At 41.1% G+C, this 18,066-nt stretch overlaps 1 protein-coding gene across 4 annotated transcripts in view; it reads left to right on the forward strand.

The window, feature by feature from the left end:
• MAPK10 (mitogen-activated protein kinase 10) overlaps nt 1-18,066 on the forward strand; it is a 92,971-nt gene that overhangs the window by 67,268 nt on the left and 7,637 nt on the right. For all 4 annotated transcript variants that reach the window (XM_086464727.1, XM_086464728.1, XM_086464729.1 and 1 more), the window contains one exon: nt 1,945-2,069. In XM_086464727.1, the coding sequence (XP_086320853.1) occupies nt 1,945-2,069 (125 nt within the window). The remainder of the gene's footprint in view (nt 1-1,944; nt 2,070-18,066) is intronic.

An 18,066-nucleotide genomic window follows, 5' to 3' on the forward strand; every position in this document is an offset into this window, starting at 1 on the left:
GAGCATATGATGGTCGGTGTCATGTTTCTGTACCATGAGGAACTGAGGTGTTCCTTTACTCGCATTCTTAAACTTGAAACACAAAAGGACAGTAGAACTTCCATCGGAAGATCTCAGCGCTTGCACTTTTTTGTTTTACATGAAAAATATCAGTTCAGCCAGATGCCTGCCTCATAGCTCTACCTTCACTAGACAATAGAAAGATATTAGCAATGTCAGCCAAAATGGTCTTGATGTAGCTGGAGTTTAGTATCTGCTGTGGGTGGATTTCTTCTTTTGAAAAATGCTGTGGGCCGGCTCAGATATGTGAAGTAGAACACTAGCTTAATTACAGTGTGACTAGATATACCCCTGTAAAACATAAGTTGCAATGATTTTAATCATATATTGAAGTCTCATTTTATTTTAATGACCTTCAATTGGAAAGAGTGATTAATGTGTGTTTAGCATAGAAAGTTTTTCTTGTCACAGCTCTGGAACCCTTGCAAACTTGTACTGTATATCACTTTGCACCACTTGAGTGCTTGGGGCCACTTGTTACAGAGTCCTTGAAATGGTTTTCAATTGTTTGCCGTTTGCATGTCATTACATTACCCAGAATACTCTTCCAATTGTCAACTGCTTCATAGCAAGGCTGCTGTTGGCTCTGGTAGCAAAGTGAAAGGTCTGAGCAGATGCTTTTGGATAAATGGAATTTTATACTTCTAGTACAATGAAATTAAATAATGGAATTTTCTTGGATTTGGAGCTAATGGATCGAAATGACTGTCAAACAGTGCTGTTATCTTTTGGAAGCACATGCATTTGAGTATACTCAATGCTAGTTTTTAAGATATAGTCACAGAACAAGAAACAGTGCATTAAAAAAATTCTGCATGTGCATCATTGTATCATCCCATGCCCTCCCTAAATATTTCACTATAATGTAATGTTAATGATTTAATTAGATATCACTTTTACTCACCCATGTCTGATGAGATACCTAGTAATATTTTTGCACTTACATCTCTTTACAAACTTTTTCATTTCATTTTCTTGTTCATTTACACGGGAAATAATTTTGAGCATGGAAGAGCTTAGAACACTACATTGATAGTAATATTAGAAATATATGTTGTTATAATTTTTTACGTGACGTTTAGATGGTATTTTATTTGCTACAAACTCTAGACAGTAAAAACAATTTGGGTAATAGAAGGATGAGTTTGTGGCCTAATAGGCAAAATGGGCTATATTATCAGATAAAATAAATCAATGTTGCAAAATAAACTCAATGTATATATAAGGCTCTGCATTTTTGTGGTGGAGGATGATGTGTCCTACTGATTTAAACTTTGTTATGTGGTATAAACAAGATTTAAGCTGTTCCAAGGCACTTCCATACCGCTATGTGTTGATCCCAGGCTGCAGATTTGAAGTTATTACTTCTAATGGGGTGCCCTAAGATAGGCTTAGTACCTATGCCTCACTAAAATATTTAATACCTCCCAGCAGGCTAGGTGAAAAATGTTAAAACATACAGAGACATTTAGAAGTTTTTCTGAGCCACCGTAAGAGTACCTGTAAGTTTCAGGGTTTGATTTAGTAATGCCATGCTTTTAGACTTCATTATGTAAGCTTTTGTTTTCTGATTCTGGCAATAATACAGATACCTCAAGCACATTTTTCTTGGGTATATTATTCAACCCTGTACATGGAATCTGCATACATGTAAAATGTTGTTGAAGATTGTTAGGGGACTTAGGGTATGCAGCCCTGATGTTGGCACCTTCCTAATGAATCCAACCAAAAATGATTACTGAAGAACGCCAAGGCAAGGAGCAGAAGTACATACAATCTCTAAAAGGGTAGTGTCATTGTTACTTTCCTAATGCAATTAACTCTCCTCTGGAGGCAGTAATTGTTTTGTACTAATATTATGTTTATCTCATTTCATTGTTCTAGCCAGCCAAGCCAGGGACCTTTTATCAAAGATGCTAGTCATTGATCCAGCCAAGCGAATATCAGTAGATGAAGCCTTACAACATCCATATATTAATGTCTGGTATGACCCAGCAGAAGTGGAGGCGGTAAGTGAAGTGTGACTCCTTATGATTCATAGATTCTGCTGCTTTACAGCGGGTTGGTAACGAGCATGCTATAAAGAAACAATGTTGTTGTGACTGTGGTGGTCTTTGGATTTACATGAATTGAGATCTGTAGGGACAGGATATAACTCTTTGTTAGATTAGCTAACAATAGATGGGAGAAGCAAAAACACTTCAAGTATATGAAGCCATTTTCTGCTTTCTTCTAGACAACATGAAGAAAGGATTTTGAACCCAGTAGCTCACTTGGTTTTATTAATTTTGGTTGGAAAAGGCCTTTCAGATCATCGGGTCCAACCATTATCCTAACACTACCATGCCCACCACTAAACCATGTCCCTAAGCACCACATCTGTAAGTCTTTTGAACACCTCCAGGGATGATGACTCCACCATTTCCCTGGGCAGCCTGTTCCAATGTCTAACCACTCTCAGTAAAGAGATTTTTCCTAATACCCAATCTAAATCTCCCCTGGCACAGCTTGAGGCCATTACCTCTTGTCCTGTCATTAGTTACCTGGGAGAAGAGACCAACACCGGCCTCACTACAGCTTCCTTTTTAGGTAGCTGTACAGAGCCATAAGGTCTCCCCTCAGCCTCCTCTTCTTTAGGCTAAACAATCCCAGTTCCCTCAGGTGCTCCTCATAAGACATGTTTTCCAGACCCCTCACCAGCTTCGTTGCCCTTCTCTGGACACGCTCCAGCACCTCAATGTCTTTCTTATACTGTGGCACCCAAAACTGGACACAGTACTCAAGGTGAGGTCTCGCCAGTGCTGAGTACAGGGGCATAATCACTTCCCTGCTCCTGCTGGCCACACTATTTCTGATACATGCCAGGGTGCTGTTGGCCTTCTTGGCCACCTGAGCACACTGCTGGCTCATGTTCAGCTGGCTGTCGACCAGCACCCCCAGGTCCTTTTCTGCCGGGCAGCTTTTCAGCCACTCATCCCCCAGCCTGTAGCACTGCATGGGGTTGCTGTGACCCAAGTGCAAGACCCAGCTCTTGGCCTTGTTGAGCCTCACAGCATTGGCCTCAGCCCATCGATCCAGCCTGTCCAGGTCCCCCTGTAGAGCCTTCCTACTCTCAAGCAGATCAACACTCCTGCTTAATGTCATATCATCTGCAGTCTTGCTGAGGATGCACTTGATACCCTCATCCAGGTTGTTGATAAAGGTATTAAACAACACTGGCCCAAATACTGAGCCCAGGGAAACACCGCTTTTGACTGGTCGCCAACTGAATTTAACTCCATTCACCACAACTCTCTGGGCTCAGCCATCCAGCCAGTTTCTAACCCAGCGAAGAGTACACCTGTCTAGTCCATGAGCTGCCAGCTTGTCCAATAGGATGCTGTGGGAGACTGTGTCAAATGCCTTACTGAAGTCCAGGTCGACAACATCCACAGCTCTTCCCTCATCCACTGGGTGGGTCACCAGATCATAGAAAGAGATCAGGTTGGTCAAACAGGACCTGCCTTTCATAAATCCATGCTGGCTGGGCCTGATTCCGTGGATGTCCTGCACTTGCCGTGTGAGCACACCCAGGATGAACCGTTGCATAATCTTGCCTGGTACTGAGGTCAGGCTGACAGACCTGTAGCTCCCTGGAATTAGCTATGTAAGTCAGTCTGGGAAATATACTGTCTTTCTCTCTAAACCTTTCCTTGTGGAAAACAGCAAACGTCACTTCCTATGTTTGTGTTCAAGGATATACATGAAGAGGCGGAGAATTAAACAAAACAATAAAATAACCTGAAGTTGAGATTCAGAAAAATATTAGCAGGAATTAAATTATTCCTTAAAATGAAGCAGGGGCACATGTGTTTTCCTGGGCCATGGTTCAATGTTCAGTATCATGTACACTGTGTGCAAACAGAAATGGAATTTTTTCTTATAATCCTGTCATGCTCTAGACACCTCTCCATATACCTTGATGAGGCTGGTGTTAACAGGAATAAGTGCAATATATAGGCAGTTTAGTGATGTGATATAGTAGGTTATAGGTGTACATTCAGAGATGTTCTCTGTAATACTCTGTATGAAATGTATGAAAACAGAGCTCAGTATTTCAAAAGGTTTAGAAATCTTAATTAACCACAATAGGAAACTAGGACCCTGAACCTTGCAAAATTAAATCACTGCTGTTTAGTTATATGCTCCAATTCAGTGTGTGTTCTTGAAAGTAACAGTAAACGGAATGCACAAAACCCCATCAAATTTCACATGCATAGGATTTTTGCAGAGTGTGTTACTTAGGAATGCTTTATAGGGGATGGTTCTGCTATCTAAAGAGCCTTTATTTTTTGTATCCTGTTTAGTTTCTTCAAGAAAGAAGTTTATCAGTCTGAAGCGTAAACATTTAATATCCTGCAATATTTTACCCCCTTGCATGGACATGTTAGGTTCACATCCCTCTTGAAGATCTCATTCCATTCTCAGATACTTCTGTTGTATCTCCGTGCACTTCTTAACTCCATTTTGTGGAACGCCTCTCATGTCAGAACTCAGATTTGGGTCCCTCTTTAGGTGCGCTTTGAATTTAACCATGGAGAGCCACTTCTGATGCAGAACAGGAAGGGAGTTTGATACAGTGGATATTTTGATGCAATGATTTGTCCAATTTCCAAATGTATGCTCTTGGTTGTATTTCAGATTGAAGCAGAGGTTGAATTTTTGTCATAATGAGGTTGCCCTTTTGGAAGGAAAAACTTGCCATACACACCTAGAATTACAGCTGATACTGAACCTCGTATTACTGTCCTCCGACGCAGACAGAGACCAGGGGTACTTTTATGCCTGAATACACAATGGTTTAATTTCTGATTGTACCTTAGAGTCCTCATATCCTTTTTCTGGATCATGGCTGTAAAACAGGGATAATAATTATTCATTTTGCCTGCCAGGTGAATTGGCTAGAATCTAATGAGCCCACTAGCTCTCAAAAGCCTCCAGTAATTAGTCTAGTTCATTGAGGCGTTAGTCTCTCACATGCACCTCCTATCACCATAGATACCTGTACAAATGTGGTGCCACATGCTATCAAATCACATTCCTTGCGTTTTCACTGTTGCCTGCATTTTATTGCTTAGTACAGGAGGTGCAAAGCAGTGGAAAACCAAACTGTCATTGCTCCCATAGCACCTCAAAGTACAGAGGACGTCCTATGAGGAAGGAACAGCACCTTTAGATGTTCAACTTCAAATGCCTAGTGTCATTCCAGTTATTTGTAGTTTGCATCTTTGTCTGTATTGCATCTTTTTAGATAACCCTTTGTTCTCTTCACCCACCTGATTCTTTGCACAGTTATTGTGCAGTTAACATGGGCTGAACATCAGCATCCCCAGCTGCTTTCTCTGTCTCTCTTAGCTTCAGAGTTTTCTCTTCCAAAACATGCTATGTCCTGTCAATAACATACTGTAGAATCATATTAATACTTTTGTCATGAGTACTTTGACAGTGAACTGTTATTGAATTGCTTTGACATCAATCGCTCTATGGTACAGAGACCCTTCTTCTCTTTGGATCACAGCAGGTTAAAAATCAGGAAGGTTCAGGTTGTGTGCAGGGTAACCTAACTAGAAGAACATGGGATTAATAGATATTCATTCTGTTTTGTCTAGAAAGAGCCTGGCTTCATTTAACACTCATTATTTTTCGAGTCTTGTTTTCAGAGGAAGAGTTAAGCTGGAGGACATTCTTTTTTGCGATTAACAGTTTATGAAATTCTAAATTTCCATCTGTTCATGCTGACACACCTTCAGTGGCTAGCTGTGAATCATTTACTAATTATTTTCTGGAAAAAACTTAACTCACTTGGCTTTTCTTTGCTTCTTGATTCAGCTGTTGAAGTGCGGTTAGTCTGTGTTTTTTATTGGCATTGTCTTCATGATGGAGTAAGTTTCTCAGATTCGTGGGAGATTGGTGGCTTTCTGTTCTTTCTCAAAAAAAGTGTCCAGAGGTTCTGGGACTCTTACTAACTGGCAGTGCCTCTACAAGGAGAAGTTGTGCTACACTGGACAGCAAGTTTTACTTGTGCATCCGTGTTACAACTTGCCACTTCTGGCTGAGCACTTGATTGTCTGATCAGCTATTAGTTCTTTACAAGACAGCAAGGTATGTGATAAACTTGTTTGCTGGTAACACGAGTGATTTAGTGCTTCAAGCATGAAGTAACTTGTTTCCTCTTGGAAAAAGCTGTGTTTGTGCACAACATGCTGTGTCCCTCTGTCTGTGACCTCAGACACGGACCAGGGGAACCTAGTGTATCCTTTAGGATACCTTCTGGATTATCTTGTTACACTGCACTGATATCCAATATCTTAAATGATTACAGCTTTGTGCAGTAGTTTATATTATGCTGTAACGGGTCTGCGTGGCAAGGTTTTGGTAGCAGTGGGGTTACAGGGGTGGCTTCTGTACGAAGCTGCTCGAAGTTTCCCCTATGTCGGATATAGCCAATGCCAGCCGGCTTTAAGACGGACCCGCCGCTGGCCAAGGCCGAGCCCATCAGCAACAGCGTTTTTCGCCTCTGTGATAACGTATTTAAGAGAGTGAAAAAGTTGTTGGGCAGCAGTAATTGCAGCGAGTGAGAGGAGTGAGAATGTGTGAGAGAAACATCCTGCAGACACCAAGGTCAGTGAAGAAGGAGGGGGAGGAGATGCTCCAGGCGCCGGAGCAGCGATTCCCCTGTGGCCTGTGGTGAAGACCATGGTGAGGCAGGCTGTCCCCCTGCAGCCCATGGGCGGTGGAGCAGATGACTGCCTACACCCCGTGGAGGGCCCCCACGCCGGAGTAGGTGGATCCCTGAAGGAAGCTGTGACCCCGTGGGAAGCCTGCACCGGAGCAGGCTCCTGGCAGGACCTGTGGCCCGTGGAGAGAGAGAAGCCCACGCTGGAGCAGGTTTGCTGCTAGAGACCCCGTGAGGGCGGCTCACGCTGGAGCAGTCGGTTCCTGAAGGACTGCACACCATGGAGGAGACCCACGTTGGAGCAGTTCATGAAGGACTGAACCCGTGGGAAGACTCACGTTGGAGAAGTCATGGAGGACTTTCTCCCGTGAGGGGGACCCCACATTGGAGCAGGGGAAACGTGTGAGGAGTCCTCCTCCTGAGGAGGAAGGAGCGGCAGAAAACAACAGAGTGATGAACTGACCCCAACCCCCATTCCCTGTTTCCCTCCCTGTGCCGCTCGTGGGGAGGAGGGAGGAAAATCGGGATCAAAGTTAAGCCTGGGAAAAGAGGGAGGAGTCGGGGGAAGGTGTTTTAAGATTTGGTTTTATTTCTCATTACTCCTCTCTGAGTTAATTGGTAATAAATTACATTTTCCTTTAGTCGAGTCTGTTTTGCCCGTGACGGTAAATGCTGAGTGATCTCCCTTCCTTATCTCAACACCACAAGCCTGTTGTTATTTTTTCCTCTCCCCAGTCCAGTTAAGGAGGGAGAGTGATAGAGTGGCTTTGGTGGGCACCTGACATTTTGGCCAGGGTCGGCCCACCACGTATGCCAGGCTCTGCATCGTACTAATTCACTTGTTCTTCTGTGTTACTTGTTGCAATTTTGTATTATTAAGGGTATTGGATAAAGAATTGAACTACTATCACAAAAGTCTTTGCATCTCTCTCAAATAAATACTTCACTGAAATATCCACCTTACAGTTGCAGAAGAGAGGATCAAATGCAGTAAACATTTCCTAACACCATGCATTAAGCATGTCATGGGCAATGGGGAAATTACTGTTGTCTTATGTATTTTTGTTAGATCTTGCCAACTGTGTAGCAGGGGTGGGAGTTGGTGCTTATCTAAAAATGTCCAACAAATGAGCTTTTTGAGAGGTAGGTACTTTTGCTGATTCATTTAATAATCTGACTCTGTGAATTTGTCTTTGATGAACTAAACTGCAGAAGTTACGATAGGGTACAATTGCACAGAGAAGTACTATTTGAATGACATGTAAAAACCTAAAAATGGTTTTCTAGCTCATTGATGTTTTTGAAAAAATAAAACAACTCAGGGACATCAGTATGAAGAACAAATTGTGGTCTGATTCTTCCAGGTTGTGTACATCGTAAGTTTTCTATTCCAATTTGAATGGAACAAGTAATTTTCCCCTGTCTTGGTAAGCTATTTTATCAATGTATACTGTGAAACAACTGCACCAGCACATTTCATCACTGACTTTTCTGATGTATCTGTGGATCTAGCACACTGAATTTTGAAAGGTGAAAATGGAATCTACCACTGCCACTGGACCTCAGTTCTGCAGCTAAACTGTTTCTAGATCACAGAATCACGGAATCACAGAATCACAGAATGGGAGGCGTTGGAAGGGACCTCTGCAGATCATCTAGTCCAACCCCCCTGCTAAAGCAGGTTCAGCTAGAGCAGGTTGCACAGGATCACTGCGTCCAGGCATGTTTTGATGTAAACCGGAAGACAATTCTAGATCAAAGCACTGTTGAAACATGTTGAAATCCTCACACTGGTATCAGGCCTTTTTTCCCACAAACTATGCCGTAGTTTGTGAAGCTTATAAAAATGTCTTGCGGGGAAAGTAGACAAACGTATACTGATCGTTAACTCTTTCATGGAATGCAGTTAAGGGTTTTTCCCAGTATGGTCTCAACTTTTTCTGCCTACCTATCTTAGCTGTGTTTGGGAGCTAGCTTTTATAAATGAAGGACAAAAGCAAATGAAAGACCACGATCTAAATAGTTTTTTCCAACTATTTAACCCGATGTTGCTTATGATCATTCATTTACAGATTTGGTATCTGTGTTTATGATTGGAATAGGACGAAATTTGCTGGTTTATGCAAACATATATCAGCCTAAGGCGAGTCTGCTGCTATGAAGTTTCTGTTCTCAGTGCGTAATAAGTTGCATGAAATTGTTTGTGTTCCCTGTCTGGAATATTTCCAACCCAAGGAAGAGGTCATGACATTTTCTCTTTCCATGACAGTCCCGCAAACTTACATAATAGTAAAGTGATGGAAAGACGTTGAGCCAATGTGGAGCACAGTAGCCGTTCTTACTCAAACTAGTGTCCTTTCCAACATTTGTGCAACGCTTCTCTGTCTCTTAAAGGTATTTTGATTATCAGGAGACCGGACTATTCTAACACTTTGCTGCTTCAGCTAGCTGATAAACCAGTTAATGGATTTTGTGTTTGCAAAATCTGAGTATTGAGCTCTACTCTTGTTTTCTGTTCTCTTTGCTTATTTCATGTTGAAATTCAGAAGTGCTATTTTTACTATGTTGGCCATTTTTGAAGCATTTGTCCCCTGGTATCTTTACCCCAAGATGATCTTTTGTTAAAGCAGGTTTTAGGTGGGTGTTTGTATTTCAGTAGCAAATTTGGTCCTTTTTTTCACCCTTTTTTGTGAATTTTCCTTGGGGTAATCACGAGCCTTGCTGGTTTGCAGTTGCTTGCTCCTGCATTTTACAAACATACTATTTTACAGCCTATGATTTATTTTTTTTTTGCAATTGCATTCAGTGAGTCTTGTGTCAGAATCTGTCTTCTGCAACTCGTCTCATTCAAGGTGCATAAATTTATTTTTCCTGCCTGAGAACAAAGCTTTAGAGACAGAAATTTAATAAAAGCTTGGTTGTCTTTGACTCAATAAAAGCTCAACACTTCAATTCTCTGTTGTCTGGGTTCTGACATTACATCACTCTGCGTGTGACAAACAGGCAGATCAGAACTCCTCTGTCAGGCAGAGGGATCAGGAGCACTTTACAGAAGCTTACCTGCAGGATTCTTCATCTTTTCCTCTCTTCCTTTACACAAGGAAGTACGTTGTATTTGTGGATGTACCTGTCTATTAGATTTCAAGTAATAGCTCTGTTGCTTCCTGGCAAAGGGAGAAGAAAAGCTGTAAGCCAGATTTTACATTCTGTCTTTCTAGATTGCAGCCAACAGGTACTAACTGCAGTTTTTGATTTGCCTTTCAAGGGGGCCTTGTCTCTTCCTAGATGAGCACACTAGCTTCAGAGATTTGCGTCTATTTCATGGGCTGAGTGACAGAGGGTACAATAGGAGCCTCAGCTATTGACTGCAAAGTGGGCAGGCAAGGATGGAGCGGACGGAGGAGTGGGAGAAAGGATGGACTACCAAAGACAGATACTCCGCCACTTCCTTAGGGAAAGTTTGCAGAGGACCAGCTGGCACCTTAATGAATTTAGGATTTGCAGCATGATGAGGAAGCCACCCTGCTTTTTCACAGACTGCCTTGCAAATATGCAGGCCAGGGAACCTGAAAAGAGAGCAACAGGAAAATGAATGATGGAGATGCTTTTGGTCACTTGCATTGTGCTTAATTTCTCACTGTTTTTCCTGATTGCCCCACTGGAACTTAGAAGCTTGCATTGTGTTATATCTGTCCATGTTCACTGCACTGTCTCTTTGGTGGCACTTGATAACCACTATTCCACAGAGTGAGGTCTTTCATCATGTGACTAAAGGTTTGGTAGTGGGGTGATTTGGGGTTTTTTGAGTCATCCTCCATAGTGTATAAGTATGAGGCAGGATTCCTTCCACTGTCAATAACCCTGTAGGGATAACACAGAAATTAAGATACAGAGGTATTAAACAAGATGGTGTTTTCAACCAGTATAGCACTGGCGGGGGGCAGGGGAAGGGACTTAACTTAGCTGTCTAGTTAGATTACTTGGCATCTGTGGTACAGTATTCATTTGATTCAGAGGCCTAGGAGGACAGGTAACTGAAAGCGTTTAATGTGACAGGAGTTTTAAAGTGAGCTCTTGCAATATCATGAAGTGTCAGTGTGTGCTGGAGTAGACCATGAAAAGCACCGAAGACAGTTCAGGGAATAAGCAGAGAATTTGGGGTCAAAGTTTAACCTGGAGGTAATGACTGTCTGTGTCTGCCCAGATTTACAGCATTATGGATGTGAAGGGAACAGATAAAGTAGCCTTGTCCGGTTAAAAAGCAGACTAGTGAGACAGTTACAGTCCCTTTTTATATGTGTATTAAAAGTTTTTGGCCTTTCACAGGCTGTATGGGGGCAATAAAACTATTATGCCTCATTCTAATAGGCAAAGACTGTAACACAAAAGGGAAATGGTAGGAATGCAATACCCTTTCCCCACTGATGTGTAACAGCATTAAACTCTTATGGTTGACCTTAAGTGACATGTTGTGATTCCCTGATACAGAGAGGAAGACGATATGTTATTAGATGTGCTTATTAGACTTGCTATTCACTAACAGCAGGAGGTTACAGAAACAGTGCTCTGACTCTCCCAGAGACGTCTGCATAAAAACGAACCACGTCCAAAGCCCTCAATAGCTCTGCAACTGTCATCATAGTTACATTTAGAAACAGCCCTTGCACAGTTTTTAAGCTTCCTTGTGGAGTGAGTAGGTAAGCTAGGCTTTGGATTTAGAGGAAATCCTTATATCTAACATACTAATCTAGTTAGGCAGCTTCTTTTGAGCCCACTCAGCTTGCCACAGTATCCTGGATCATAAAGTCACACTGTTAGGTTCTCCAGAGCATACAACATTACTCTGAAATTAATTTGAATAGTATTAGTCACAGCTAAGATAACTTCTGTATTCAACCAGTTATAACTAACTAAAATACGTGTTTTAAAAAAAACATGAAAACATACAGATAATGAGTGTTTATGATTATGTGGAATTCCCAAGATTTTAGGAACTGTTGAAATTTGTTATCAGTCTTCACTCCTAATTTATTTGTAGGGAAACCAGAGCTCAAAGAGGAGAAGTATTATTTACTGATATTAGACAGGAAATGTATTGTAAAATCAGAATAGGAACCTGTAGACCTTACTTCTCTTGTTTTATCATTCAGTTAAAGATTCCTTCTTCCTGTATGTTACATGCAGAAACTGTCTAGGTTCCACTTTCAAACAAATCTTATGTTTATTACTCTCATGTTATTTGCCTACATAACAACATTTGGACTATTATTGTGAATGAGACACCTGATACCTTTTCTCCCTCAAAGTGCTCTTGTTCTATTTTTATGAAAGAAGGCATTTCCAACAACTTTTGCCTCCACATGTAGACTCACCTGTTTATTGTAGATAATCTGAATTATCTCCCTGATGATATATTAGCTTTTCTGCTTTCTTGTCTGAAAATGCTGTGCTTGAGACTGTTTTCTTTTACACAGCTGCCTTTTTTTGAAGTTGCTATAGATTCTTATCCTTCATTGAGATGGTCTGTGAATAAACCCCAAATCAATATTTAATTTTTTGTTTGTCCCCTAATGTTTATGTGATGCTGCCTATATGCATGTCACTGTTTTTATCCCAAAATGTTTATATTGTTTGTGAACAGAATGATTCCTAGACACTTGCTGTTGAATAGCTTTAGCATTGCTGTCTGGGTGGCTGTCAAATCAAACTTCAGAACACTTGTGCTGGTTGTTCTCTAGGACTGCATTGGCTTGAGCTGACTGATCTCTAGTCTAACTCCTTCCATATTGTTGGCATTAGAAATAATTTTGAATGGGGTACCTACTTACCTGTATCAAAGTCACATTCTTATGCAAGACTGTGGCTGCTTTCTATTCCTCCCCTTAGTTTTTCAATTATTATGCTATTTCATAAAAAATTAACCAAGTATTTTTTGGCCAAAAAGATTTGCTTGCACATTTCTGGAAGATGCTATCTTAGAAGAATTTTTGCTGTTTAGGGACAATTGTTTAGGACTTAATCTTGCACATTTTTTCTTCACCTGTAAATGACTTCATTTTAAATACCTGTGTGATCTCGTATTGGTTCCTACTTGGGAGCAATATTGTTCCATTCCGTGGGAACAAATCTAGCAGCAAAATTTGCCTTAGATTATCATCTGATATTTTCTGTTAACTGGTTTCAAAATTCATCTTAGATTTTACTGTCCCTGTAGTTATTGCTTGTTATCAGACATATGCCATCCATTAGAAGAGAGATTTCTTAGAAAACAGAAAGATCAGATGTTAAAAATATTCCTTTTAAGCATTTCTCTATGTTGACAGAATTTTACAAGTGATAGATTTTTGCGGGGTTTTATTCACTGTAACTCACACTGCTTTCGTTACTGTTTTTATTTTCATTGAATTTATATTTCAGTGGAGTATCTGTTCATCTAGACCACCCACGAGGGGCTGAGTTGTGAATTATCATTTATTTTTCTATGCATGCCAGCCTGTATGTTACCTTTTATTAATGTGATGCTGTTTCCAACAGTGCTTGTGAAGAGATCTTGGTTTGTGGTCCTGTCTGAGGTCCTGTACAGGATGATAGAAACCACTGCTGTATTGTCTTAGCCCTGTATAAACTATCTATGACCAGCTGTTAAATACAATCTCTTCAAATGAATTTCAAGTTTCATAGTTTGTCATGAGAAAAAAAAAAGTCACCACTCTCTTATTTAGCTGTGAGTGCTGAACATCCATGATGGTGGAGAAGTGCTTCTGGTGAGCTCTGTGACCTTGGCAAACAACACTTTAAAGAAGGTGTCACCTTCACTATATGTGACACTTCATGGCAAAATCAAGGCCGTCAGGTTGTGCATATTTTCTGGTAATTTTTTCTCTTGCTCAGCCCAGTGAGCAAAGACATCGTATCTAAACTCTTTGGTGATCTGCCACAGAGTTCTTTTATCAATCAGTACAGGGTCTGGTTTTCTCCTTAGAGATCAATGGTGCACATGTGTTATCTTACAAGAGAAGTTTGCAGCTGTGCTTCGTACTCAAGCACAGATATTTTCTCTAGTCAGTGACATCTGTCCATTTATAGCTGATTAATTATGGAAGCTGAACACAGCTCCTGCAGCGGTCTTTGTTCATGTTAGTGAGAAGTAGTAGTTACAGTACAAAGAGGCATTTCTTTTCTTCTTTTTCTTTTCCAACCCAAACTAAAGCTTTTTCCAGCTTCCTGTTGTACGTATCTGCAAGCTGTTCAGTCATTTGTGTGCAGCCAAGTAAGCTTGACTCCTGATGCATGGTATCCTTACAGTCCAGCTGTTCAGAAACAGCTCAGACCACAGTTTCTTGGATGAATGCTGTGCATGGAGTTTTCCAAAAGGCTCTGCAAAGAGTCTGAGGAATTAATGGGTTCAGAGGCATCTCTTCTTCCATATCTATAGTTGAGATTGTGCCCAGCCCACTACTGGGTCCTTGGGCAATATAGGGTGAAATCCAATGCCCTTGACACTTTCCTCTCTAGCTAAAGAGACTTCAGGCCTGGGGTGAGAGCACACTGGTGTACTTTGGCTTGCACTGCAGAAATAAATATATAAATGGTATCAGTAGCAATCTAGGTTGTCATAAAACACAAAGGGATTTTTATGTTTATGTGTTATGAGGATCATACCATTAATTTTTACAGCCTGCATTGCCTCTGATTTGTATATTGTTAATTCTGCCGTTGCCTTGTGCGTGGCTCCACAACTACTGCTCCAGAGCCTGTGATTCTGGAAACAGGTGCAGAATAAAGCCTTGCTCCTGCCAAGCTTTCTAAAAGCAACTCATCCCAAGGTCTTCACTGTGCTGGTAGTAGCTCTGCAGAGGCAGGGATGGAGATGGCAGGATTTATTCAAGTCTGAGCTCCAGCCCATTCCCTTTGCTTTCTAGCAGTGGCATACAAACCAATCCATGTTGCTTTGGGAAAGAGACAATACGTCAGCCTCAACATATATTTTGCTTTTTTCCCTAGTAAAAAGCTTTTCCTCCATGGATATTAGAAAGGTGTTTAACAAATCCAGTAGTCTCCTGATATTTATCTGATCACATGAAAAAAACCTGTCTTTTGTGGGTTTTGGTTTGGGGGGGAGCAGTTTGGGGTTGGTTCTTTTTTTTAGAAAAAGGTCCATGTAGATATTTTCGGGGGTTCTGGGTTTTTTCTGGTAATTTTTATTATATTCAATTAATGTTAAATTTAATGCAAAAAAAAATTAAATCCATTCATAAATTGTAAAAGCCAGAACCACTGAAACAACAAGGTATTCTTTTAATGTCTACAAGAAAAATAGAATTCAGTCCTTCTCTTCTGGATCCAAAAATAGACTCTTCTTTGTTATTGTTGCCAATGTGATTGCTTACAAATCAATCTGATCTGGGGAGAAAATGACTACCTTAAACTGAAGCTAGATGCTGCCACCCATAGGCTTGATCCACACTCTACTTTGATTTAACGCTAGTTTAACTATATTTTTTCTCACACCTATACAAACTAAACCATGTAACTCTCAGTTGGGATGTGCTGTATGAAGGATTTATAAGAATGTCTATAATACTGCAACTACATCCTCATAAAAAATTAAAAATCACAGAATCACAGAATGTCAGGGGTTGGAAGGGACCTCGAAAGATCATCTGGTCCAACCCCCCTGTCAGAGCATATGATGAACTCAGTCATTTTCTAAGGCTTTTGGTAGCAAAGTATTTTTTATGCCAACCTTTGTACAAGGACTGGAATCAAGTGCCCAGGAGGACCCAGGTATGGCAGCTGCTCTGCCATTGCTGTGACAATGCTTGTGTTAAAAACCTCTCTTCCTCCTTCTAATTTTAGAAATTGCTTAAAAAAACCCCAAACCAAGTTAGCAGAAAATGGGTGGTCAGGCCCTGGAGAAGATTATCTAGGCTGATAAAAACATATTAAGCCTTGCAGTTTTCATTAAGATTAATGAGGATCATGGGAAAATAAATTCAGTCCTGAAAATGTTGTGGTATTATCAGCTCAGCTCTGTGCCTTGAAACAATGAAAATATGTCCTTAGAGCTCATTTCCTTGTATCAAGGAATTTAGATGGAAAGGCTTCACTTCTCCCAGCGCTAGAGCACTGAGCCGGCCTCTCAGCAGAGCTCCATTCACCTGTGTTCTGCACAGGCTTTAGAGGTTATAGATCCTGCCTGTGTGAACAGGAAGGATTTATTCATGTCATTATCATGCCGAATATTTTTTACCCTTGGCTCTCATGTTCCTGCCAAGAGCCATGTTTTATAGCTGTGGGTTCTGCTAGCTCACAAAAAAGGTCTGCGCTATAAACAGTGATACAACAGCAAAGTGCTGTGCAGGTGCAGTTTCTGGCATTCTGTGGCATGTGAAGTACAGAGCTTCGTTGCTCTCCCTTGATTGTCTTCATAGCAAAGTAGGAGTTTGGTAACAAATGAGACTATTCTGGACTCTCTCCCTGGAAAATGTCTTCATTTCCAGAATGTTGATCTAGGAAATAATTACTGCTGCTTTTCTTGTTGCCTATTAGCCAATTATGCCTACTTAAGATGTAGCTGAAATAAATTAGGAGACATAAGCTGAAGACTTTGTGGCTGTGTGAACTGAGGACAGGAATGTGCACTTAATCACTAATTAATTTTGATTCTGTAATTTGTGTTTGGGAATTGTAGTAGTGAAGGAATCTGTTCTCTTATTTCTGGCTGGGGGAGAAATACCCCTGTTTTTCTATGATGAAAGGTGTAAAAAGAATATTTACACTTGGTAGGAGCAATTTTACCCACGGTCTATGCTTTTTGTAAGCCCCTCCCTGAAGCTTTTAGAAAGAAAGGTACTTGCAGGACATTCTTGTCCAACTTGGTTCCACCTGGCAGAGAAGCAGTGGGTCTGTCGCTGTGATTCAAACTACAACTCAGCCAAATACCTCCCCTTCTGCTACCATAAAAGCCAAGAGCCAGTTACGTAGTTGAGCTAACAGCCTCTGTAAGTCTCCTGTAAATACCTAACCCCCCAGCATGTTCTTGTCTCCTCCAGCTTTCTTTGCTGTCCCCTGGTAGGAAATGCATGCTGCTGGGCTGGCTGAATGGCTGAACAGTAGTCCAGCAGGCTCAGCTGGAGGAGTGGAGCTTACTTGGCACATCCCGCTGGTCAATGCTGAGGCTCACCTGCGCTCTTTAGTGTTCAGCTCTCTGATATCACAACCAGAAGAAACATGGTGTCCCCACAGAGATTGCATTGATTTTGGTTGAATCTATCTTAAGCTTCAGGACTGACTGGAAGGGACTAAGAAGGGTTGTTAGGCTGCATTGGTTTTGGACTCAGACTTCTTACGTGGTTGTGTCTTACCTTGCTGACATAGCAAAACATCATGTACCGCTGCTGAGTCCTGGCACTCACTTTAACTCATGGCATATGTTTCAGGTTCCCTCTTGGCACCTTCTCAGGTATGAGACTTGGCAATCCAGGACTTCGCCTAATTCCCTTGTCTTTAGCCCCAGTACAAATGTCACTCTGCAGGAACTTCTCTTGTTTTCAGTGGACTTGTCCAGTTCAGCTACCTTGCTCTCAGCTATCTATAATTTTCTTGGTCCGTATTACGTCACTGAGCTATTACTTTCTGAGTTGTATCTGTAGCATGCAAACAGCTTAATAGACTGATGGTGTTCGAGTCCTGAGAGCAAATTCTCAACTTAGTGAATCAGAAAATAGCTTGGTAAATGTGCATTTAGTAGTTTTGAAAGGGACACAATGGCCAAGTAACCAAGATGAAAGTTAGAGGAAATACAAGCGAGAAAAGTATTGTAGGTCTTGTTTCCATCTTTATTAGATACTCTTACCTCAGATGCTGAAGCTTCTTGGTAGAAGGAAGGAGGAGAGGGTCCTCTGCCTTGCTTGGCAGTTGTACTTAGCAGCTAACATCAGGAGAGACAATGAACACATGGCTTATTGGCCCAATGAAAGCAGGTATTCAGGCTCTCAGAAACTCTAGTTGCCTTTGTCTCGGTAAATTCCAGGATCCGCTACTTCTGTGACATTCTCATGAACTAAAAAATATAGTAAAATAAACCCCAAACCTTTCTGGTCAAAGCCAAGTTGCTTAAAAAGATGTATACTGGAAAGCTTGGGAATTTGGACCAGGGATCAAAAATTCTGGCTTGTAGATTTACTTCATAATTAGAGTTACTCTGAGAAGTTTGTATAACAGCAAGTGTGATGTCTAAAGGGCAGCTTAAAAATTAATATAGTAATATTACTACTAATTAATCAGGA

This window comes from Leptosomus discolor, chromosome 4, assembly GCF_034619465.1.
Source record: "Leptosomus discolor isolate bLepDis1 chromosome 4, bLepDis1.hap2, whole genome shotgun sequence".
Classification (NCBI taxonomy): domain Eukaryota; kingdom Metazoa; phylum Chordata; class Aves; order Leptosomiformes; family Leptosomidae; genus Leptosomus; species Leptosomus discolor.